The following is a 26,896-nucleotide window of genomic DNA, read 5'->3' on the forward strand; positions in this document are numbered from 1 at the left end:
ATGTGGTTTTAGGCTGTGATAACTACTAAAAACTCTATTTAAATTGTATAGCTATTTTTATTCCACAAAATGGATTGTAGATCTCATTGTGAGATTTTTCTGTTTACTTGAACAATAACTATTTCAAATAACATCTTAATGCCTTTCTTACTGGAACATAAATTTTTATCAGGCTATCTGGTCTTATGACAGTCCTGTGAATGAATTCGCTATTATTCTCAGGTACTCTTTACTATAATGATTACTTTCCTAACTTCAAAAGTTTTTGTATTTATGTACCCAGATTGGTGCATTTGTATTATTCTACACTTATATGGTTTTTAAGAGAAAAAAAGAATTTAATTTGGGGGAACGTAGGGTAGATCTCCCAAGCAAGTGCCTTTTCTCCTGGCCTATTTCTCTTGACACAGCATTCATACTTCTAATAAATTAGATACTTGATGTAGCGATGTGATCCCCAAATCAGAAATCTGGGGGAGGAAACACCAGCTGTGTTACTACTACTAATTCTGTACTTAGGGGTCACTCCTGGCCGTACTCAAAAATCATTTGTGGTACTGGGGATGGAATTTCACTCCACTCCATGAAGGACCAGTACCTGACCTGCTGTACTTTCACTCCAGTCTCCGATATATTTCTCGTGTTTACTCAAGGAAGGCTGCTGTGTAGTCGTTTTTCTTTTCAGTCAGCAGACTACTGTCAAATGTAATAAGAGAGAAGGTGTATAAAATAACCTAAGATGAATTCCACATCTTTCTGTCCAACTTTTCTTTCCTCCAACTTCCTGCAGGTAGAAATCTGTGATAGAATCCCTGAATATTTATATACGAGGCCAACAAAGAAAAACAGAAGCAGTATAATCATCGTGTCAGATAAGTCCCATGGCCTCCAGAGAGAGTTCACAAGCTAGGGACAGGAGGAACCTTTGGGCAATTCTAGTCCAAGGGCTAGAGAACTTGAAGTCCAGGAAAAGCTAATGTTTGAGTTTGATGTCAAAGTCAAGAAAAAAAAAATAGTTTCACTGAAAACATCCTAGCAAGAACTCCTTCTCACTCAGGGAAGTGTTCACCATATTGCACTTTCAGGCCTTCAGCTAATTGGATTGAGACCCACCAGATTAGATCAGGCAATCTGCTTTATTCAGCCTACCAAGACAAATGTTTCATCCAAAGGCCCCTTGTTAAAACACAACAGTTTGACACAGTTTCTCTGCACATTCAGGGTCCTCACAAACTAACACATGAAATTAATCATCTCAGTAAAATATGCCATACAAGTTACATTTTGCCATCACTCACTATCCCTAAGAAAACTTCTGGAACATTCTGGGATTCCTGACAGGTCATACAAGGACAGTGAGTTCAGCCTGTCTGCTACCTCTATTGTACTTCACCATTTTAATTGGCACACTGCTCAATAATTTGGTGGGTCGGTTTATGTTCTAAGTTCATCTCAAATTTTAGGAAAATCTAAAAACAACAATATTCAAGCAAACATTTAATTCAGTCAGTCAAGGAACATATACCACAGGTTCCCCAGGGGCTCAAGATTAGTTAGGGAAAAATAAAATAAAGACTGCCACTCTAACACAGCCTCAGAGCAAATTTCCCCGCTTGAAACTCCCCACTGAATACGTCATTATGAGAGCTTTAAAACTATGTTTGAAAGAGAATATTTACATAAAAACTCAACTTTACCCTTCTCTCACTATGTTCTGTTTATCTTTAATGTACTTTTTAAAGCTTTACAGAAGAAATTATTTTTATTAGCAGGATTGTATACAAAACTCCCTCATTTGTTAAAGAAATTCAGTTGGAGCAAGAGGGTATCTGGAGTGAAGAAAAGGGTCAGTTACTGTCCCTTACTTGATTTTCTTTTCATGTAACACCCTCTGTTATTCCTGCAGCCATAACAGCTTCTGGGTATAAAATTTAATAGCCACTTATCTATTTTATATTCTTTCCAATGTTTTATGCATTATATATGGACACTTTATTATTTAAAATTTTTATTATCATTTAGGTAATATGGTTACCATTGTGTTTGAGTTCATAGCATTGATGTAAAAAGTCACCACACACCACCACCTACTCATGTGTAATCTCTAAAGCAAGTTGGGATATTTTTCCTTCTAGTTTCTCTGTGTCTCTGTGTTTAACCATTTTCCCTCCATGCCTTTGAGGATTTTTTTGAAACGAATTTTCTCATCATTTGTTCAATAGTTTATATTTCAAACATAATATTTCATAGTGGCTCCACATCTTGGAAAGTCCAGAGACTCAGAATAACCTCTAGAAATTCACAACTTTACTGAAGTGAAAAGGCATATGTTTTTGAAATAATTAAACAAGGTAAGAAAAAACAGCCAGGCAGACAGAGAGTATGCCATAAGGTTATTTCCAGAGATGTGTATGAATATTTCATCAAGTATGAAGAATGTCATGCTTTGCAGTTGAAATGCCAAGATCCAGAGAGCACTGGGTATTTCTCAGCAATCACCTGTCTCCTTGGAGACCATTTCATACGGTGTTCTTTTCTTTCAGAGGTAGCAAATGGAAAGAGGGTGGGTGGCCGTTAAATGCCCACCCCCCAAAAATACGTAATGTGTAAAGGATCTAAGCTTATTAATATTTTAATGATGAGTCTTTAATTCCCAACCTTTTGTGTCTACCTCTGGGTAGAATGAAAAGACGTGGGAGAGAGAAAGGAGCATTTATGGGAGAGATCGAACTCTAATGAGACTAAAGCACTGCATTCCTAAGAGACTGCATGTATTTAGGGAGGCGAGTTTACTTTTCAGGAAGAAATTTTCAGTGCTATTGTTGTCAGGTAGCAGTTGAGAGAGAAAGCTTTTCAAAGCAGGAGCTGTTGTTGTTGTGTGTAAAATGGGAATAGTAATACGTGGGAAAAGGCTATTTAGAATATTTTTCAATGGATTAATAATGTGTTTATCCAGCTCCTCTCCTTCACCACTCCATTCAGTTACATTGTAAAGCCAGATTTCTGTGCAGATAAATGAGGCAGCGTGCAGAGAATGTACTACAGGACCCCAGTATCTTGGGCTCATCAGAGTGGATGTCAGGATGCACTTGAATGTATTTGAGAAAATTTGTTATCATGCACTGCATATCCAGAAATCATGCTGGTTGCACTAAAAGATTCAAAAGATAAAGCATCAAACTGTAACATATTTTGTTCAGGTTTAATTTCAAAGTATATTTATTATTCTAGAATAACCCAGTTTTTAAATCCCCACTCTTTGGCATTTGTTCACTAAGTGCCTTCAGTAAACAAGACATTATGTTTTGTGTTACTGTGTTTGTTTTCTGATTCTTTGTCTTTAATGGGAGATATATGTAGAGTGAGGATAATGTGGACATAGGATGGAGCTAAAGCCTGGGTTCTCCCATGCCTATGAGGCTCACACTGTTTTATTTAGATGCCTCCATCTAAATAAAAGGTTTCAGATTACTCTCTGAAATTCCTTCTAGTAGATAATATTCCATGAGCGTATAGTTGCTCTTTTCTTTAAGTATATCCGAAAGTTACACCAATTGAGGTATTCTGTAACTTAGAACATCTAATAAGCTATTTTGAAAATGAAAAACATGAGAATGTCGTTAGAATAATGACTTCAAAGGGGCAGCACATGTGGCCTCTCCACCTTTAACACGTTGTTACAAAGATAAGTAATGGTGGATATCTACAGTATCACACAAAGACGCACACTTTTGTATTTATGTACATAAATAATTTTGGATTTAAGCTACATTTATGATTAACCTATTATTAAGACTTTGATGTACAACTAGCCATCAACCATTCGTGTGGTGTGTGTATGCGTGTGCGCGCGCGCGCGCGCGCGCACGTGTGTGTGTGTGTGTGTGTGTGTGTGTATACTACAGTAGTTGGGAACCGGAGTGTGTCAAGTGGATACAAGAATGTGGCCTCCCACAAACAGGGAAATCATCTTTCCTTTCATTTTCCCTAAAGTATTCTTTCTGGCAAAGATTCAGAAAACATAATTTGTACATCTGTGGCACATTTGTAGGAATAAACAAAATATGCTGTTAATATTCCCCATTACAACAAGGAGTATACCTTAAACTCTATCAGGTGATCTGTCACACTTGATGACTACCTCAGATGTGACCCAATCACAGGAGTCCTTCCGGGGTTGGATATCTCACAAGTTTGGAATTGCTTCATCAGGCAAATACCCTGCCATTTGTATGGGCCTATAATGCCTATCTCCGCAGGGAGTTCCTTTAACCATCCTCCCTCTTCGGTCTATTCATTCATTATCATGAATGTTGTATGGTAAAAAAAAGTCCATGGAAATATATAGGAATGTTGTGCTGTCAAAAACTAGTCTATGGACAGTAGCCCCATAGTCGGAACCCTGTCTCATGAGCTGGGGGAGAAGGCAGCTGGAATAGAGAAGGGATCACTAAGACAATGATGATTGGAGGGATCGTTTGAGTTGGGAGATGTGTGCTGAAAGTAGATAAAGGACCAAATGTGACAGCCTCTCAGCATCTGTATTGCAAACCATAATACCCAAGAGTAGAGAGAGAAATGGGGTGGGGGGGATTGTCTGCCATAGAGGCAGGGGCAAGGTTGGAAAGGTCGGGGCAGATACTGGGGACATTGGTGGTAGAGAATGTGCACTGATGGAGGGATGGGTATTTGATCATTGCATACTGAAACTCAAACATAAAAGCTTTGTAACTGTAAAAAAAATAGTCTGTGGAAATATTGAGGATGGTATTAGTGGGGAGGATCTTAGATTGAAGTTTCAGCCTTATTACACTGCATTTCTGCTGACAGAAAAAAAAAGGCGGCTCTGCACATTTGAAAGCACAATTTTGCAGGGCATCCATTATTCTTGCAGGGAACAGAATGTTAAAGATTCTACATCTTCTGGATTTATTAGCTTGGTATTTAGCATGTTTAACAGCCAAAATAGCAAAGAAGTTTCATTATTGCTGGTTAAATTAGCCTCATGAAAATGTTGTTGGTAAAAGGTTACAGAAATGAATAAGATATCTAACCAAGCAGCATATTAGATCATTTATCATTATAATTTAAAAAGGCATTTGGATGATTTAAAGTAACTTGGCTAAAGGGTAGAGAATCGGATAAAAGGTAATAATTAAAGCTGAAATGGCTTGATTAGTTCTTCATTTAGATAAAGAAGGGACAAAACATATGTGTATAATATTTACTTATATACTTAAGTGAAACTAACCCCCCCTAAATCATACCTTTCATAGTGCTTATGGATTTTATTAAAAATAAATTTCATCTATCACTGTCACTGTCCTCCTGTTGTTCATTGATTTGCCGAGCGGGCCCAGTAACGTCTCCATTGTGACAATTGTTACTGTGTTTGGCAGTATCAAATATGTCACAAGTAGCTTGCCAGGCTTTGCCGTGAGGGCGAGATATTCTCAGTAGCTTGCCGGGCTCTCTGAGAGGGGCAGAGGAATTGAACTCGGGTTGACCATGTTGGCCGCTTACAAGGTAAACGCCCTACCCGCTGTGCTATCGCTCCAGCCCAATTTCATTTGTATTATATTTAAATTAGATAGCCTAAATATTTTGATAGCACAGCGGTAGGGCGTTCGCCTTACAAGCGGCCAACATGGCCGACCCGAGTTCGATTCCTCCGCCCCTCTCGGAGAGCCCGGCAAGCTACCGAGAGTATTCGATGTGCCAGACACAGTAACAACAGAGTCTCCAATGGAGACGTTACTGGGCCCGCTCGAGCAAATCGACGATCAACGGGAGGGCCTTTACCTTTACCTTTTTACCCTCTTTAGAAACTATCAAATAATTCCTCCCATATTATTTTCTTTTGGATAACCAAAGCCCATAACTTATTTTGTCACTGAAATTTAAGTGTTTTTTTCTTAATGAGGTAATATTTGCTTAACATCTTACATAAGTTTGTATCATTATATAGGTATAGCATTATATTTTGGTAAATATATATACTGAATCATAATTGCCACCAAAAACCTAGTGCCTGACTTTTAACTGAATGCCCCCTCTGTATGCTGTCATTGTGACATTTTTATCACTTATTTGAACTGTACTTTCTTCTCTATGGCACATAAAATGTTTAATAATTGTATAGTCTGAGCTGTTGTCTTCCTTTGTGTTGACTTTTTTTTCACCGAATAAGCATTCAGGTACTTCAAGAAGTGGGTGGTGAAGAATCTTATTGGTGTTTTGATTCTGCATTGATTTCTGTATTGCGTATAGATTTGAAGTCAAAATTAGTAATTTCTCCTCTTTCCCGTTCTTCACAGAAATCAAGAATTGAAAGAACTTGGTGAGCTTTCTCCACACTGGGACAATCTACGGAAAAATGTCCTCACTCACTGTGATCAGATGGTGACGATGTACCAGGACATTCTGTCAGAACTGAGCAAAGAAACAGGTATGGAAGTCAGGTTGACATACTAAAACTAAGTTCTTCATATATGTTATGTAAGAAGAGTAATAAACTGTGTGAAGAATTGAAGAAAGTCATTTTTATATTTACTTATTTTGGTTTTGGGACTACACCTGACAATGCTTAGGGGTTACTCCTGGCTATGGACTCAGGACTTATTCCTGGTGGTGCTCAGGAGACCATATGGGATGTCAGGAATCAAACCCAGGTTGACCAAATACAAGACAAATGCCCTGCCTGCTGTACTATTTCTTTTTTTTTATTGAATCACCGTGAGATGCAGTTAAAAGGGTTTCATGTTTGAGTTTCAGTCACGCAATGATTGAACACCCATCCCTCCACCAGTGCAGTTTCCAACACTAATGTCTGCAGTATTACGCCCCCGTCACCTCAACCCTCCCCCTGCCTCTATGCCAGACAATTTCCTCCATATTCTCTTTCTAGTTTTGGGCATTATGGTTTGTTTGCCGTACTATTGCTTCAGCCCCAAGGAATCGAGAAAAGTCATTTTTTTAAAAAAAATATTGTACTTCCAACTACCTCTTTGCAACAAAAACGAAGAAGAAAAACTGCAGCATCTTACCTCATGGTACAATTTTTTTATTATGAAATATTTTGTAAGGGTATCATCATTTTTTAAAAATTTTTATTAGTGAAACACCATGAGGTACAGTTGTAGACTTACAAATTTTTGTGCTTGGGTTTCAGTTATACAATGATCGAGTACTCATCCCTCCACCAGTGCCCATTCTCCACCACCAATGATTTCAGTATCCCTCCCACTCCCTATCCCCACTATCCCACCCTGCCTCTGTGGCAGGGCATTCCCTTTTGTTCTCTCTCTCCTTTTGGGTGCTGAGGTTTGCAAAAGAGGCATTGAGTGGCAATCATATTCAGTCTCTAGTCTACTTTCAACATCTACTTTCAGATTCAATCTCCCGTCCTGGGAGGATCCTCCCAATACCCTTTACTTGGTGCTTCCTCCTCTATCTGAGCTTCCTTTTCCCCTAGCATGTGCAATTATTGAGTTTTTTTTTTACTTTTTTTCTTCTTTTTGTTTTTTTAATGAGGGTACACCCAGCAGTGCTCAGCGACCCTACCTGGCCACCTGTGCTCAGGATTGAACCCAGGGCTCTTGGGCTCCACCCTTTGAGCCATCTTCCTCACTCCCTAATAGAGACTTTGTTTGTATGTGGGCCGCAGCTGACTGTCCCCCAGGGTCTTAGCAGACTCTTCCCTCAGGGACACGGGACCATAGGAAGTGCCTGTGATCGAACCCAGGTCTGCGTATGCAAAACAAGCGTTCTGCCTGCTGTCACTATCACTCTGGTCCCAAATTGAGAAATTTTTAAAAATTCTATTTCTGAGAAGCCAATCAACACCTACAGGATCTAAGATTCTTTCTGATATTGGGTAACTTTAATATTAACTTTTTTTTCAATGTTATATACAGATAGTTATTGTTCATGTTTTCCCACCTAGGGTCTTCTTTTAAATCAAGCAGCAGCAAAGGAGAGAAAACGTTAGAATTTGTTCCAGTCAATCTACATCTGCAAAGAATGCAAGTCCACAGCCCTCACTTGAAAGGTAGTGTACAGCAATACTACTTTAAACTACAAAGCTTTCTTATAAAAATGGTCAATTATGGTAGTGTATATTTCCCCGAGTTTGACTGTGGCAGAATTTTTTTTTTAGATAGCATTATTATTTATTTGAAGAGGAAGATAAAACAATTGAAACTGACAATGTCCCTAAATACTATAAAGGGGAACTTTTGTGGCTGTATTTTTGTTGTTTGTTGTTGTTGTTTCGGTATTTGTGGACAAGAATAGTTTGTCAGTATGGCACGAGAATTGAGATACAGGAAAATGTACAATATAGGCAGTAAGGGGGGATGGGGTTGGGGGTGGGGGATTAATGGGATCACTGGTGGTAGAGAATGGCCACTGCTGGAGGGATGGGTACTCGATCATTATGTAACTGAAACCCAAGCACGGATGTTTGTAAATCTACATCAGTACCCCATGGTGTTTCACTAATAAAAATAAAATAAAAAAATAAAAATTAAAAAAATTGAAAAAAAATAGGCAGTAACTTCCCTAGGTCATAGCAGAGATAAGGTGTACTAATTATGTTACTTTTTGAATTGGAGGGAAAAACAGAACCAAACAATCCTGTTTGGTTTCTCTGCCTTAATGTGACTGTGAACTGAATCACCTTGTTCCCTGTGAGAAATTGGTTGATTAGACAGAGATGGTAGTTCTCCATCATAAGAAAAACAAATTGGATGGTCTAAGTTATGAGAAACATATTTCAGGGAAAATACAAAGATTTTATAAGTATACACCCATATAAGCATACATAGCATGCAAACATACATGTACATATGCATACAAGCATACATAAACATAAAATACATAGATTTTATATTTATAAGCATACATTAATAGGATTCAGAGTGAACTGTGTGACATTGTATTACTTTCTATTCTACATGTTTCTTTGCAACTTTTCAAAAGAATGTATTTCTAAAAAATCTCCAGGCCAGGGGCTGGAGCAACAGCACAATGGGTAGGGCGTTTGCCTTGCACTCGGCTGACCTGGGTTCAAGTCTCAGTATCCCATATGGTCCCCAGAGCACTGCCAGGAGTAATTCCTAAGTGAAGAGCTAGGAGTGACCACTGTGCATCGCCGGGTGTGACCCAAAAAGCAAAATAAATATATATATATAAAATATACAATATACAATATATAAATATATTTATATATTTATAAATATATACTATATAATAAATGTATATTTATAAATATATAAATATATTTATAAATTTGAAAGTTTATAATGAGAAAAAATAAAGATAAAAGGTAAAGGCCCTCCCTTTGATCGTCGATTTGCTCAAGCGGGCCCAGTAACGTCTCCATTGGAGACTTTGTTGTTACTGTGTCTGGCATATCGAATACTCTCGTAGCTTGCCGGGCTCTCCGAGAGGGGCGGAGGAATCGAACTCGGGTCGGCCATGTTGGCCGCTTGTAAGGCGAACGCCCTACCCGCTGTGCTATCTCTCCAGCCCTAGCTACAGATTATTATGGTATTTTTATGGTTTGGGGGGCAGACTTGGCTTGTCTCAGGACTTAGGTCCTGGCTGTGTGCTCAGAGATCACTTGTGGTAAGCTCAGGGGGACCATTTGCCAGGGATAGAACCTGCTTATGTACGTGCAAGGCAAGTACATTAACCACTGTACTCTGGCCCCTGATGTGTAATTTTTATTGTCTTTGGTAACTCTTAATTTAAAACCCTACAATTCTAAATTGGATCCTTTGCACCAGAAATTAGATATAATTAAAGAATTGAAATAACAATGGAATGGACTGGTCTAAGACATTTAGAAACTGAAGTCTGTCAATAGTTTGAATGTAATAATGTGATGGTTTTAAAATTCATCAAAACCAAAGTACCCGCAAGTAATAAAGAAGTTAAATATTCAAGAGCTAATTTGAGAGTAAACACTTTTCCCCTATTAATTAATATGAAAAAGTTATATAAAGTATATATAATAAAAAATAGAGTTTGGAGTATAACAGACCCAGAATTGATTCAAATTTCTACAACTTTATATAAACTGACCTAAGCCTGTTATTTAATGCTTGTAAACAGTATCTTCTTCATTAAGTGAATTCAAGTATAAAAACTATCAAGAAAGAAGCCAGTTTTTATGGTTAACTGGCATTTTCCATCACTGGAACAAAATGAATCTGTCAGTTTTATCAAGACTGCTAACGGTGGAGAAAAGCGATCAATTAAAAGCCTATTAAGGAAAATGAAATCTTGAATTAAAGAAGTAGCCAGATTTAGAGAAGATGATTTGAAGGGGTGTTATGTAAAAATCTTCACATGCTTCACAGTCTAAATGACTGATATAATGAGGAAATGAGTAGAAGGATGACTGGAGTTATAGCCATGGACAGATACAGCATCCTCAGACCAGATGGTTTATTTTAGGCCATTGATATGAATTTATATTTAATTATGTATTCAAATATTTGGCAATGATTCCTGAAGTATTTCCTCTAAATGTAAACTATTTTTTTCTTGAGGGGTCCAATATCCCCCTAACAGGATATATAAAAGAATTTCTTTCAAGGTTTTGAGGTTAGAACTAGAGTAGAGTTTTAAAACAGGAGGATTCTTCACATAGCAGTTTTCAGGAAGACTTGAAGATATCAGGAGAAGGTGTGGGAAAGGAATAAATATACCCATAGTCTCAAAAGTATTGAAAATTACATACTTTTTTCCCCTTAAGGATAGTTATGTCCTAGGCATAGAACATATACTATATAGGCATAATAGATAGGTACATCATATATACGATATGGGCATAGTATGTAGGTATAGTTATATAACATATATAATATGAAAAATGTTTCAACATTAATATTAAAGTTTATGTCCTAGTGTCCATCTGGAATATTCCAACAGGCCACAGATAGGAGCACAAATATGAGGGGCTGTGGCCTGAGACTCCAGGGCCAATCAGTAGGAAGGGGGCCACGGTTGTTAATGGGTTGAAGAACATTCGGACAGACCACCAATTATATGCTTTAATGAAAATTTAAACCAAGGAATTGTTTGGGGTCTTGCCATTTGTTTCTTTAATTTTAACCAAGCCAGAGAACCTCTTTGGGCATCAGAAATTAAATTTTATACTACTTAAAAATTATAGATGGTAATTAATCAGGTTGTCTCTGTGCTTATATAATAACACTTAGCAGACTTCAAATTGCAGTTAAATTTATTTACGATTCATGGTTACTGGTTTAAATGTTTAGCTGAGTCACAGACATTTTGGAAGGTAATGATGCAAAAAGATTGACCAAGTCTTGGTATTTTACTGGTGAGTTATTTCGATGTAGTCTACATTTATTTTTATTCTTACCATTAGTAAATTGCATCTATCCACATTTGATTAATATGCCTACTATATTTGGAGAGACAACTTTGCAAACAATAGCAGGCAGACCCACCAAGTACAAGGCTAATGTCTTGCTCTTGATACAAGTAACTGAGCAGAACTAATGTTGTCATGTCTCATACTGACAAACGAAATAGCCTCCATTTAACTTCAATGCCCCCAGACCCATTAAGTTAATTTTTTATCCTTATTCATTACTTAAATTGAATGCAACAAATAAAATACCCATCATAACTGAGATGTTAGCAGGCATAAAAACAAAAATTTGAAATGAAAAGTTTCTGCTTTAATATATTTAAAATATTTCCATTAAAAATCAGCTTGATTATTGAATATGGATTTTTGCAATATCATTTTTATACTTAAGTCATTTTACGTAGGAGAAAGGAAGAGATGGAAGGAAGAGAAACGAAGGGAGGAAAGAAAGGAAAGAAGGAAGAAAAATGGTAGAATGATAGAAGAAAGCTAGGAATGAAGAAGAGAGGTGGAAGGAAGGAAAAAAGGGATAAGAGCTATTAGGAAGGAAAGAAGACAGGATGGATGAAAAAGAAGGAAAGCAGGGAAAGAAGGAAATGTAACATACATTTTCACATCATAATCAGTTGTACATGGGCCAGAATTGTCACTCTGTCACTTTGTCACTTCAGATGAGTCAGTTGACTTCTGCCCCTTGTTTTAATCTCTATCTAATAGAGACAAAGGAGCAAACGAGCAAGCCTCTTTAGAGCTCCCTAGCTTTAACTCCAAATCTTTGGGTTTATCACCTCATCGATGAAGTATAATTATCTTTAAATATGTTTAATTATCATGCCAAATTGCTTGAACTATTTTGAAACAGATTTCCCTTAAAATCCCAATTTATGTCAGAGTCACTCTGTGGGTCATTTTGCAGTTAGGTATTCTGCCTAAGCTGTTTCTTGAAATGAGACCAGCACGCCCACGTTTTTTTCCCCCATGATCACTCTTTCTTTGGTTGTGGGAATTTTAAAGAGGTATTCTGGGAAAAAATGGACTTATTATCTGATTTCTGTTATTAAGTGCTTTTAAAAAGACCAAGAAGCAGACCTATTATTAAATTTTAAGCCAACATAGTAGCTTTAGCTTGATGAGATTTCACAGGTCAAATTCACTCCCTAATATGTTTCTACTATGCCATTTCGTAAAGCGAGGATGCAAATTTAGAGGATGCAAAATATTGAAGAAAAAATATTTAAAAATCAAGACACCGATTTGGGAGAGGAGCGTGGGGCTGCAAGGTTCTCTGTTAGCGAGGTCTGAGGTTCAGGGCAAGGGTGAAGGTTGCAGCGCTATTGGTGCCCCAGGGGCAGGAATTAGATGCACCATCTGATGGTGTAGGAGCCTTTGGGGCTGTCCTCTGAGGTGTTGGGGAGTTAGCTGGTGCCAGGGATTGACCTGTGTTGGCCACATACAGGGCATGTGCCTTAACCCCTGTGCCAGTTCTCTGGCCCCCACAAGTTTATTTTTAAGAGAGCAGGAAGATCTAATTTATTTGCTTAAATTTTCTGTGAAAAAGAAATCTTCCACCTAGGTTTTTGTAAGTGTCTCCAACTACCGAAAGCCTGAAAACTCTTCTGACACCTTCTAAGGACTAAAAGTAGGGTGAAATAAAGCTGTTTTAAAAGATGAGATAAATGCTTGATGCTTTTGCAGTGGTGGTGGTGGTGGTGGTGATGGTAGTAATCTTGCACCCCAAAAGAATGTGCATCCACATTATTTTAAGGCATGTCACCACAGCACTGATAAAATAAAAGGAGAAACGAATATTACTGATCACACTGTTACCTTAGAATTTGATATTTTGTTGACTTTTCTGTGTGTGTGTGTGTGTGTATGTGTGTGTGTGTGTGTGTGTGTGTTCTCTCCTAGATAGGATAACCAAATTTAAAAATACAAATGCTCCAGCAAAACATGAACGTGAGGGTTGACAGCCAGGGAATAACCACAGTGATAAGCCACATGTCTCACAATAAAGAAAGAGGGACGATTTGGAAGCACTCTTATATGCTGAATTGAAATTGATACTAATCATTTAGATTCATGCTTTGTTATTGTTATGATGGGCCAATAGATGACAGGTAGATATGCACATATTATTATACAGACATTTTTTTAAGCTACAGACACTGAGCAGAATTGAAAAGCAGAATTTATTTTTTCTGGTGAGTGCATAGGATTGATATTTTGACTCTGTCCAGCAAAGTTAGTTGCAAAGAATGGGACAAACAGTGACATCCATACAACAAACAAGTCTTAACAGCCCAAGCATGAGATTGCTTTTTAATTTAGTTCACCCCTTTCTCTCTGGCCTCCACGGCCCCCACCAAGTGAACTATTGCTTATGAGTTAACTTTTTTTTTTTTTTTTTGCTTTTTGGATCACACCCAGTGATGCTCAGGGGTTATCCTGGCTCTGCACATAGGAATTACTCCTGGTGGTGCTTGGGGATCATATGGGATGCTGGGAACAGAACCCTGTCAGCCCCAAGCAAGGCAAATGCCCTCCAGGCTGTGCTATCTGCTCCATCCCTGAGTTAACATAATTAGTAATAACAAAGGTTGGGATATTTACCTAGCTATGCATTCCAGTGATAAAGAGTCAGCAAGTATCTTTAACGTGTAGCTTTGAAGGTACACTAACTTCCTGTTACGCCCTTCCAGGACATTTCCTTCCCGACTATACCTTCATAGCCACCATAAATCAATCCAAACTTGTTTTACCCAGGGGACTGTCCCCATGTTGGGGCTCTCATTAGTGAGACTATTTGATATTATTCAGTATTTGAAATTCTCCCTCAAACTTATTTCACTTACCATGATGCCCTTCAGTTCTAGCTCAGTTACAGAAAACTGCAAGCTTTCATTGGCTAGCTTCATAGAATTCCAGAGTGTATATAGACCACAACTTCTTAATCCATTCATCTTTCTTTGAATATTCTGTGGTTTCCATAGTCTGTCTATTGTTCTTAGCACTGTGTAAAGCTAGGTAAACAAAAGATCTTTTCAATTTGCTTTCATGCTCTTGGGTAGATGCCAGAGAATAGAATTGCTGAGTCATATGGAAGCTGGACTCCTACATTCTTGAGAATTCTCCGAACTATTCTCTAGAGTCTGAATATTCCCACCAACAGTGAATAAGTTTTTTCCCCCACTTTTAAAGGGCAGGATATTACCTCTTCAGAGATTATTTACATTCTATCATTGGGTTGGTTTGTCTTGGGATCTGTTTGTTGTTGTTCTTGTTTTGTGACCTTGAAGGCTCTGAGCACCCCTGTAAACTTTCATTTGAAGATATTAAGAAAAAAACATTCCAATTTTCTTGGACTGAGCCACTAAGAAAAAGTTATGGTGTTTACCTGAAGCTTAAAAAATAATTTATGTTTTCTGTGTAAATGGGTATCTGAGAAACAACCAATGTGTCAATACCAAAATCAATTTGAAAAGGATCTACTATGAAATTAGGTTCCTCAACGAAAATGTAGTTTTACAAGAAGGCATTCACTTTGCTTCCATCTTGTGGGAATACTTTTCATTAGAATGCAAAATAGATGGCATGTTTTAAAGCTATAAACTTAATATATATCAAATTTTATGGCTTTCTAGATCAAAGGATTGAATCTAAATTTAAATGTATGGATTTTTATTTAAAAAATATCTTTCTGGGAAATACATTGAGACATCTTGTGTATTATTTCTGTGTTACCTAAAAAAATTTCAAAGTATGCATTGCAAATTGTATAAGATTTAGCATACGCAGACAGGAAACTAGTTGGTATAGATTTTTTTAATGCACTAGTACAATTTTGCCCTTGAGCCAAAATGCATGAACAATTTGGCTCTTTTCTCCGTAAATTTTGGTTGAAAGATTGTTCATTATTGTTGAGTTCTGATATGATTGCAAATTAAATGATGCAAAACTCAATAAAGTAAAATACACAAAAGACCAATTAACATGTTATTTCAGTAAGTATCGAGAAGAATAGGAGAACATACTGTTCTACACAGTAGTTTATAATTAAGATGTAGTCATAAATCACAGAAATATTATAACTTGTTTAGGTGCACAGGTGGCTTTTAGAAAGATTGATTAGTTCCTCTTGCCCCCTTGAGAGGCGAGTTCGTGGTGATTCTTACAAAATTATAAAGAATAATTTCTCAAACTTCTCACCATGTGCACGCTTCAGTGCAAAACAGCATGCTGGAAGTCGGCGTTAGCAAACGTTCTCTCCTTGTCCATCCCTGTTCCAGATGCTCTCTACGACGTGATCACCGTGGGCGCGCCAGCTGCCCATGTTCAGGGATTTAAGAATGGGGGTCTTCGGAAGCTTCTCCACAGATTTGAAACCGAAAGAAGAAAGTAAGTGATGGCAGAGGCCACTCATGCCATTATTTTTTTTAAGGGAAGTTTGTATCCAAGGTGCTCGAGAAAAAGCTGCATGGTAAGAAGTGAACCCTGGCATCTGGAATACCATTCCGAAACTGTAGGTTGTGGAACACACCAAAAGTGCCTGAGCGGAAATTAAATTGGAAGAGAGGAAGTAAGCTGAGTGTGTTGCTTATAGTGGGATGCGATGCTGATGGTTTATGGCAGCCGTGCCTCTGAGAAATAGATGGTAACTCACTCAATGGAATGGCATTTAGACAGACGTTTAGCTGAAAACTTGGTCTCATTTGACAGTGAAGGGAAAGATACTCCATGAACAGCACAAGTTCGAACTCGTTTATGACTCTGACCCTAAGAAAAATGTCCACTGAAGTCTGAGGCTGCTCTCATTTATTTGTGCCATTTTAAATTTAAAAAAATCATTTTTTTAAATTGAATTACTGTGAGATACAGTTACAAAGCTTTCATATTTGAGTTTCAGTCATACAGTGATCAAGTACCCATCCCTCCACCAGTGCATCTCCATCACCAGTGTTCCCAGTATAACCTCCCTCTGCCTCTATGGCAGATGATTTCCCCCATACTCTCTATCTACTTTTGGGCATTATGGTTTGCTATATAGATACTGAGAGTCCATTACGTTTGGTCCTTTATCTACTTTCAGCACCATAAAGTTTGGTACTTTAACTACTTTCATCTCCCATCTCGAACAATTCCTCCAACCATCATTGTCTTAGTGATCCCTTCTCTATCCCAACCACCTTTCCCCCCAGCTCATGAGACTTCCAACTATGGGACAACATTCCTGGCCCTTGTGTCTACTGTCCTTGGGTGTCAGTCTCATATTCAAAATGTTAATTTTTAAAAATTATATGTCACTTATAATCCTTAGATAAAAGGCATGGTAAAGCCCCCAGATTTTATTATTGTTATTCATAGTGTAAGAAATGCCCGTGTGTGATTTTTAGATATTTTAAAGTACTCCCTAGCGAAGCTTTCATACCAAATATAACATAGATAAATGTGCTAACAAATTTGTTCATATGTGTTCAGGTGTTCAGAAAGAATCAGAAAGATGCTATAACCAGGAAAATGACATACTAGTCCATAAGCATTTCTGTCACCTTGAGAGGTGACAGGGAGTGGAAGTTAGAGGTCTCTCCCTGGTCTCTGCACAATAGCCACTCATTCTATATACTAAGGTTATGGACTTATAGAGCTGAGCCCAGAGGAAGGCGTGGCCAATAGTTTTTTTTTTTTTTTTACCTGGTTAGCTACCTTTTCCCTAGTTCTTCCACTTTTTCGTGCATATCCTTTTCAGGTGCGTGAAGGGTTCCTTGAGCTCCCAAGTAGGGATATATCGAAGGCAAGGAAATAACCCACTGGGCTCACTGCCATGTGTTCTGTAAGTCCCGAGGCTCCTGGCCAGTCTCCTTTCCCCACTTTTTAGTGTTTGCTACTAAATTACTTGTATATTTTGTCTAGAAATGTGTGTGTCACTAGAGGGAAGAGTATAATCGATCATGTTTACTCCATCTTGTCTGGATTTAGAAGTCTCTGCTTTGAGAAACGACTATTTTATTTGCAAGAAAATAAACTGCACAGGTCAGTTAGACTGAAATCTACAGAATTTATAAAAGCTAGTTGCATAGAATAAGCATTAGTATGTGAAACATAGAACTAGCTGTATGATTATGATTTTTATTAATATACCTCTTTTTGTAAAGATAAATGTTGACTTGTGTGGTTACACACTGAACAATAGCCAGAGTTTAAGTACTTTAATGATACCTGCAAGCTTTACTATTTGCTATTCACCAGAATGTCTATGTATATAAATACACACATATCTATATACACATAGCTCTAGAATTTCAAAAACATTTCAAATTTTCAAATTTAAAAAAAAAGTATATAAATATAAACTAGATTGCTTCAGGTGTTTCCTTGCTTCGCTATTGATTAAATACAACTGAATTTTTTTTAATTTAAATAACTTGATATAGATTTTTTTAAATGCTCAATAGGGTGACATTATGAATAAATGTGGCTTTCTAGGGCAGTAAAACAAGTATGGGATCAGCCTGTTCATCATATAATATCAAACTTATGCAAAGACTTCATGAGTAAAATCATAGCACATGATGCAAGTTATTTTTCTGCCTGGCATTCAGTAATAAATACTCTGTTTGTCAGCCAAAAACAATAATGGTGATGTAAGTCTACTATTGGAAATAAGTAACTTAAGCCTTTACAATTGAAAGTGGAGAAAGTCATATTTAGTGGAGAAATTTAGGAGATTAACTGGTAATTTATATTTTTTGATTTTGTATTTCTCGAGCAGGTACCAGTAACATATCCATTGTGAGACTTGTTGTTACTGTGTTTGGCATATCAAATACCTCACGGGGAGCTTGCCAGGCTTTGCCATGCGGGTGGGATACTCTCGGTAGCTTACCGGGCTCCCTGAGAGGGGTGGAGGAATTGAACCCAGTTTGGCCACGTGCAAGGCAAACGCCCTACCTACTGTGCTATAGGTCCAGCCAAAGTAGTTGATTGGATTATTAAAATAGAGAATCATAAATTGGGAAAGGATATGAAATATCACAAAAACTCTCCAGAGTTTCTGTGCTCAGCAAAGTCAGCCTGTGATCTCATGAACGTCTACCTCCTTCGCATGCAAGGCAAATGCGGCTGACCTGGGTGCAATTTCTGTGCCCCTCTCGGAGAACCCGGCAACTACCAAGAATATCCCGCCCACATGGCAAAGCCTGGCAAGCTCCCCGTGATATATTCAATATGCCAAACACAGTAACAACAAGTCTCAAAAAGAAGATGTTACCAGGCCCACTTGAGCAAATCGATAAACAATGGGGGGGGGGGGGGGACAGTGACGTGACAGTGATTTTGTATTTCCAGTTTTGGTTTATTTGGGGTCTCAAATCGTGTTGTTCAGGTTTTGCTCCTATTCTATGCTCTATAATTGCTCCTGATGAGACTCCTTGGGAGATCATATGGGTGTCAGGGGCTGAACCACTGTCAGCTACATGCGGGTCCAGCACAAGTACCTGAGCACATCATTCCCCCTCTCAGAGCAAGGGGTTCATGCCCATCCATGTGGGCACAGAATGCCTTATTAATCTCACCCCACTGATTTTTATTTCCATCACTTCCTTCTCCCATAGTTGTGTCATAAAAGTTGTAGGATAACTGGTTTGTCCTTTCTGCCTTGCCATGGGGAGATTAGGTTTATTGGGTTGCACCCCTCACAGTGCTCCTGAGGTACTCCCATCCCTCTGCTTTTCTCTGTAACCTCTTTCTTTGTGCTCTGCTTCCCCAACCAATTAATCACCTTGATCTCCTAATCAGACTCTATTAACGTGTAAATATTGCTTTTCTCTTTTCCTTATGTCCTTTGTATAGTTAACTCAGAGCAATGTCCTTTTTGTATAGACAAGGAAGACAGTTAATGCTATGCTTTTGCAACTTAGGAGTTAACTGACTTTGAATAATATTCACTCCTGGGCATCTGTTTTCTCGACTTAAGCCTCAGTTGCCCTTACTTCCTAGCACCCCAAAAGCAGGGTCCTGACAAGGGACTGAATGGACCCAGGGCAAGCTGTGAGCTACCCTGGCATCAAAATGGGCCAGGCCAAAACACCATAATATTTAATTATAAATTAAGAGCACAGCCATGGAAAAGTTATGTCATGATCCTGCACTGTACAACAGTCATTTAAATTCTTCCTGCAATGAGCTTCTCCCTTTCCACTAGTCCCTTTTCCTGACTGTCTATTCTTTTGCAAGAAATTAATCTGTTTCATCTTCCCACTGCTTTTCATTCAAATATATGATTCAGAATTCTCCAGGTGGTTCATTCACTATCTCCATTGAGTCTTCCTGAGTTCTTCAGTAGGCTTGTATCTCCCTTATAATAGTCAATCTTTTTATTTATTGGGGCCACACCTGGAAGTGTTCATGGCTTACTCAAGGATCACTCTTGGTGATGCTCAGGAGACCATATGTGGTGCTGGACATCAAACCAGGGCCAGCCACATGCAAGGCGAATGCCTTACCCAGCCATCCTTAAAATATTTTATTTTTTTATTCCCTGAGAATCTCACTAGGTCACATTTACTTTATACTGTTCCTGTGCTTCCATAATAGATTTTTTTCCTTTGAATCATGAAAGAATATGTAAAAAAAAAAATCTCACATTGTGTGGGATCAATGGTTGTGCTTATTGTACATTCTCAGAAAATCTCCCCCACGTTTTGTTGTTGTTGTTGTTTTGTTTTGTCTTGTTTTGTTTAGCTTTGGGCCATACCTGGCAATGCTCAGGAGTTACTCCTGGATCTGCATTCAGGAATTTCTCCCCACGGGTCTCAGGGAACCACATGGGATGCCATGGATTGAGTCCTGGTTGACTGCATGTAATGCAAGCTCCTTTCCCTGTACTGTATTTTTCTTATTAATTTGAGAAGAAATACAAATAGACATTCCTTCAGTCTCCATTCTGTCTGAGGCCTCCACATCAGCAAAGGAAATTCTCTGGCATACACTGATCTGCCATCTACTCACCAATGTGTACTCCTGTCTTTGGATCCCTTCTAATCACCACTTCATCTGGAAAGAATAAAATGTCATTAAAAATTGAGTTCTTGTAGGTGCCGGGGAGACAGTACAGCAGGTAGGGAGCTTTCCAGTTCTAGTTCCAGGCAAGATGGAGTAAACTTAATCAATTTTATTCTTCCCACTAATCCCACACACATTTCTAGACAAAATATATAGGTCCGTTATTAGAAAGCATTAAAAGATGGGAAACGGAAAACTGTTCAGGAACCTTAGGACTTAAGGAAAACATGACAGTCATCCTAATGTGTTATTTTCTTCGCCTTCAATACATGCTTGCCTCGGGGCTAGAGTGATAGCATAGTGGGTAAGGCATTTGCCTTGGGTTCGATTCCCAGCATTCCATATTGTACCCCCAAGCACTGCCAGGAGTAATTCCTGAGTACATGAGCTAGGAGTAACCCCTGTGAAATGCTGGGTGTGACTCAAAAAGCAGTAAATTTAGGTTTGACCCCCAGAATCCCATAGGATGCTGTAGTTTCAACCAGGAGAGTTCCCTGAACACAGAGGCAGGAGTAAGCCTAGAGTACTACAAAGTGTGGTCTTAAAACAACCAAAAAATGTAGTTGTAGTTGTGTGAAGCTGAGATAGCAAAGCAAAGCCATCAGAATTCCAGCTTCTTCCAGCCTCTCTCTCTTACACACATACACTAATAATATCATAATAATGATGATGGTGATAATAAATGGATTGCTCTTCATTAAAAAAACTATAATTATTTATGATTCTTTGGAAGTTATGCCCATTACACCAAAACAGCCATTTAAAACTATCAATCTTAAAACTCATAATATTTTTGTCCTGTCCACTTTCAAATGCCATTTTTCCTTTCATAGAAACACATCACATCTCCTCCTGTCCCAGGAAAGTATAGTGAAATCACACATACCTTATAACTACAAGTGTGGACAGAAGTCATAGACATTATTTTAAAAAACTTTGGACTGTGTCCAGGGGTGACAATAAGTGATTTTTCAGGAAGATAGCAACTCAGTATTTTTTGTTGATTACAATTTGATTCCTACCAAGTATATTTTCTTCCTGTGAGTCCTTTCCTCTGTCACCACTGCGAGTTCTTAGCACTGGTTCATATTTGGGCAACTACAAGGAGAACTTTACTGAAATTATGTGCTGATTTCTCCACATGCAGTGCCCTGCAGACACTTCCAGCACACGACATCAAATCTTCCAGACTAATAGGTTTTATTTCTTGTAAGTCCACAGCTTGCAGAGGAAGAGCATAAAGTGCTTTTACCTTAATAGCCATGTTGAGACTCGGACCCACAGTACAAGCAAAAGCATGAGTTTTGCTAAACACGGAACCAAATGGTTGAAGCCCATGAAAGGAGTCTCGCTGCAGTGTAGATCATCCTAAAGACATTCGTGATGTGGTTTTTCTTCCTCCTCGTTCTCTTTTAATCCATATAAGCATAGAGTTTGCTTGTAGCATACCAATTCAAAGAATAAACTTATAAAGTGAAGAACCTGCCTCTTCCTTTCTCCCTTCCCAGGAGAATCGTAGCTGAACAGCTCAGTGCATCTGCTGTGCAATTTCTGCTAGACGTCCCACAATTTGTCTTTTAAGCCCCGATGCTTCTTAACCCATGAACTTGGGTCATGGGAATGCAGCAATGTCCCGGCTTGGCTCCAGCCCAGCTGTTTTTGCAGGCCTCCGTTCTGGGGCAAGGCACACACCCACCTCAGGGACAGTCCTGGACTCTGCTCCCACATGCATTTGCATACTGGCCTGGATACTTAAAAGCTTTGTGACATTCATCAAGTTATTTCACCTCTCGAAACCTTAATTTACTTATTTAAAGCAGAAACGATTCCATTTCATAGGGCTGCTGTACAGAATTGGTGACTTTATATGCCCCCGACATTTCTCTCACCCCTCGTACACATATAACAAAGGTTCAATACACTTTAGCTATTGTTCATGTAGAATATGTAAAAAAAGCATATTGGCACTCAAAAGTGCTCTCACGACTTCACATAGAGATCCATTTCTTCCCTAAAAGTGATTATTTTACTGGTTTAATACAGCAGAGTTCCCTAATGCCTTGTCCCCTTTCCTTCCCTTTGTCGTTGGTGCTCGCACACCTCCTGCTCACACACTGATTGCATTCGGCATGTGGGTCAGTGCAGGCGTGGAGTGTGTGAACTCATAGCTACCTGAAAACCCCTCCATGTCCTGAGCCTGAGCATTCCCTGAGACTCTTACCCAGTTCTCTCTTTATGATTATGTAAATAGTTTCTGATCTTTGGTTATAGTCACTTCTGTTTGAAAAAGCAGACCCTTCATTCCATCTCTGGAAATTGGTGGGTGCTTCTTCTTGGTGAATGCCTACAGGTGGCATTTCTTAAGAGGCAGTTAAAACATAAACTTATTTTCCGTCTAGGAAGCCATAGCAGTGTGCATAATATGTGTAAATATCGACTTAATGAGCACTGGGCTTTGGACTCCTGGCTGAGCCACTAGAGATAACTTTGAGTTCCAGCCATGTATTTACAGTCATCTAGTATATTGTGGTATCTTGAGGGTATCATTCAGATACTATAAAATAAGTATTTTAAATCATCTTTTAGATCATTACCTCCTCAACTATAAATTCACCTGGGAATTCCTTTTCTTAATAAAAGATGCCACCATCCACTCAGACATTCAGTGGAGAAACTAGAAATTCTCAACTGCTTTGTCTTCCCTTGTTTCAACTTGTGAAAATGAAACCAATCAATTCTATATACTCTTCTACATCAATTCTATATTCTCTTTTTTCAGGATGCCAGACAGTCTTTTTTGTTGTTTTGTTTTGTTTTGGGTCACACCCAGCAGTGCTTAGGGCTCACTCTTGTCTCTGCATTCAGGGATCACTCCCAGCAGACGCTTCCAGATGTTGTGACAGGGTTCGAACCTGGGTCAGCTGTGTGCAAGGCAAGCATGTTAACAGTCTGTATTTTTCTCTCTTGCACTCCGGATGCCATTCAACTTAACAAATCTAGGTTAGGATAACTCCAGCCCTGACAAACACTATTGCTTAAATTTCTTATTGAAAAAAATCTTTTCATCACCCTTCTTTCCAGATCTGACATCACCTGTCTTCCTCACGGTGGTTAGCATGCTATTTCTGAAAGACTTTTGGTTTCATTCTTCAGCAACCTCTTGCTTGGAGGAGAAAACTCACAATACACAGGGCTAATCAGTATGGTCCTGCATCTTTTAACCATGTCATCTCTGATGCAACACCATCTCTTCCAAACACTAAACGTTTCCAGAGACAAGAGACTCCCAAACCTGCTTTCATCCTCTCGCCCACACACATCTCCAGGCCATCACGACTCATGTCTTTCTGGTGTCTCCAGACATTCACATAAAATTATGTGAGGGAGTGAAAGAAGAGGAAGGGTTGCCTGTGCTAGGAGAGAGGGAGAGCAAATGCCTGAGGAGATTTCTGTGACTGAGCCAGGTTCTAGAGTCACGGGGACTATTTCTGAGAATGGAAACAGGGGCGTTGTGAAAAAAAAATGGCCTAGGGAGTTGAAATGGCCATTTGTCAGGCATTCAGATATTGGGACCCACTTCTCCTCAGAAGAGAATATATGCCTTCATGTCATGTCTTCTGAAAGGAGAGGTGTCACGTTTGGTCAGATAACCAACTTAAGTTCTAAACTGTTGATAGTAATGCAAGAGTGGTTTTATGGGTGGGGAGATCATCCTCCAACTGCCTACCCAAAGAGCTTGAAAAGCCAAAGATGATCTAAAGCCCAGACCATAAAGAACAGATTGCAGAGTTGAACGGTTCAGGGCAAGTCTTAAAAATTCTATCTTCCCTTTAAAAGAAGGGAATGGTGTGTTTAATCGTGAATGCAAATAAGTCTTATAAATGATCAGAGAATTTATGGTGATAATAAATTTGGTGAAGAGTGTCTGAAAAAAAGAATAAAACCCTAATGAATCATAATTGTGGTGCTTCAGAAAACCTGTGTCCTTCCACTCTTGAGCCTCCCATTTTGTTCGTAGAGGTAGTTGGTTTCTCCTGAAATCAGGAGATGGTGCCAAAGAGCCCTTAAACACTTAAGGTCTCTTGAAAAAAGACAAGTATATCACCACTGTTGCTCAGAAAGATAAGTAGCAGACTTTAGAACGCTTTCCTTTCACTTAAATATTAAAATATGTATTCTGGGCTCATCTCAAAGTAAAAACTTAATCAAGAGGAAGATTAAATCTTACAAGATAAAATATTTAAAATTATCAGCAAGTTATAGGAAGATTTTTTTTCTTTATAGTGTGAGGAAAGTGAGGTACGAAAAGATAAATATGATTTTAGATCTTCCTTCCTATAAACCAGGGATTGCATTTCGACTTCAGTGAGAACTAAAATAATTATTTTAAACCATGACATAATTTTGTGGTCTCAACTAGCATGTATTCAATTCAAGGAAGAGCTTTCATACCCAAGGGTAAAGTGATTTGTGGCATATTTTTTAAGCTTATGCATTTAATATTTATCATCTTAAAGTCATCAAATAATAGAAAATAAAGTTGTTTGCAATAAATTGCCAGACACACATGTGGTGCCTGAGTACATTGTCACCCATATCTCCCCTTTTGAGACATGTACCTTTGCACTTTCAGACTTTAATTCTGGGATGTGTACTGGGGTGCACTCTGCTCTCTGAAGAAGCTTGCACTATCTCTTAAGCATATCTCTTTCTCTCTCGCTCGCTCTTTCTCCCTCTCCCTCCCTACCTCCCATATCTCTCCCTCCCTCTCTTTCTCTTTCTCCTTCCTCAGAACTTACGAATCCATATTTTACTCCAAGCAAAACCAAATAAATGGCCAGAAAATGAGAATTAAAAAGTAACATACTTCCCAGAGCTTTGAAAGCCCCATCTAGAGTGTCCTTCTTTGCAGGATGCTAGGTAAAGTGTCACTTTAAAAATGCTGGCCCTGTGAGTGTGCATATGAAATATTTCATGGAAAAATCACCGGTGTACTCTGGCCTGTGCACTAGGAGAAAAATAGTGTGTTGCAAATCCTCATCCAGTGGAATGTCATTCATCACCCTCTGCCTCTCATGAGGTAGAGGTAGGTAGAGTGGGTCGGTAGAGATAGTGAGTGAGTGAGTGAGTGAGTGAGTGAGTGAGTGAGTGAGTGAGTGCAGAGCCATGTAGGAGGCTTGGAAATGATTTGAAGTTTGTGTGTTTATCAGGAGTAGGAAATATAAGGCGTCAAAGGCTTCTGCTGGGTTTTGCACCATGCTCTGGGATACAGTGGGGTCATTCCCAGCACACTGGTGCAAGCTCCCAGAACATGTCAGAGATGGGGGAAGGGAGGGACTCAGGATGGGAGAGAGGGAGAAGTCCGGTAGGGTGCAGAGGTCAGCTCTGAAGGGCAGTGGCTTAAGGTACACATTCTGTAGCATTCCCCAAAGGCTGTGGGACTCCTTGACAGGGTGTTTTTCTGAGAAGGATCCTGATGGGATTTGCATTTTGGGTGCTCCTATGGGAAGAACTGAAGAAGGATGAATATTCGTAAGGTTCATTGGTGACTGGGGTGGAGAGAGAAAATGGGTGACTGACTTTATAGTCGAAAAGATTTTCTCAAGGTGCTCAGCGACCTGGGGTCCTCTCCCAGCAATTTTCATCCAAGTGAGCAAGGGGTCAAATGCAAGGGCCCGCAGCCTGGGATGGCCATGCTGCTCCATCCCAGTCATGCTGGGGAGTCCCTAGGGTGCCCTGGTGACTGTCCAGAGCTGCTGCTTGTCATGCTGAGAATCTGACTGCGGTCAGTTCCATGCAAGATATGCACCCTAACCCCCTTAAACTGTGTCTCTGACCCCATAAGGGCAAGATGATTTCCAAGCAACTTACAGGAAATTCAACAGGAAGAGCACTTGAGGAAGGCGCAGAGTCCAAGGCCTTGGTGGCTCCTGGTTTGCATAACAGGGCAAAGGCCAAGGGCACTGGGAAAGCGGAAACAGGAAAGAAGCCCTTTGTTCCTGTTGCCAAAGCCAAAAGGTCAATCATCTGCTTGTGATACGTAAAGAAGTTTTAGGAAACAAGAAAATCATTCTTGGAATCTGTGTTTTGTTTCCACTAAAACCTATCTACATTCTAGAAATAACAGGAAGTTTGAGGGATCACTGATTCCTTTAATTTAATGATAATTGAAAGGAGGTTCAAGGGTGGGACGGATCCTAAAGCCAAAGACAGGCAGAGAGAGTTGAAGAGGTCGAATGAGGCCAGACACGGGTGTTGGCCCTCTCGGGCCGTCCCAAGATGTTCAACTCAAAGCACGTTTCTCTGAATTTGCTGACAATATAATGAACAGCTTCGGCTCTGGGCAGCCTTCTAGGAACTGCTTTTTCTGCCCGCCACGACCTACTAGATAGAAAGTGAAATCTGTTGTTCTCTTCTACTCCTTCA

General features: G+C 39.1%; 1 protein-coding gene across 4 annotated transcripts in view; it reads left to right on the top strand.

Annotated features, from left to right (window-relative positions):
- The window catches only part of INPP4B (inositol polyphosphate-4-phosphatase type II B), a 357,538-nt gene that overhangs the window by 184,398 nt on the left and 146,244 nt on the right, over window positions 1-26,896 (top strand). For all 4 annotated transcript variants that reach the window (XM_056118944.1, XM_056118943.1, XM_056118942.1 and 1 more), the window contains 3 exons: window positions 6,318-6,448; window positions 7,946-8,050; window positions 15,700-15,808. In XM_056118944.1, the coding sequence (XP_055974919.1) occupies window positions 6,318-6,448; window positions 7,946-8,050; window positions 15,700-15,808 (345 nt within the window). The remainder of the gene's footprint in view (window positions 1-6,317; window positions 6,449-7,945; window positions 8,051-15,699; window positions 15,809-26,896) is intronic.

The sequence above is a fragment of the Sorex fumeus genome, unplaced genomic scaffold, assembly GCF_029834395.1.
Source record: "Sorex fumeus unplaced genomic scaffold, SorFum_2.1 ptg000039l, whole genome shotgun sequence".
Classification (NCBI taxonomy): Eukaryota; Metazoa; Chordata; class Mammalia; order Eulipotyphla; family Soricidae; genus Sorex; species Sorex fumeus.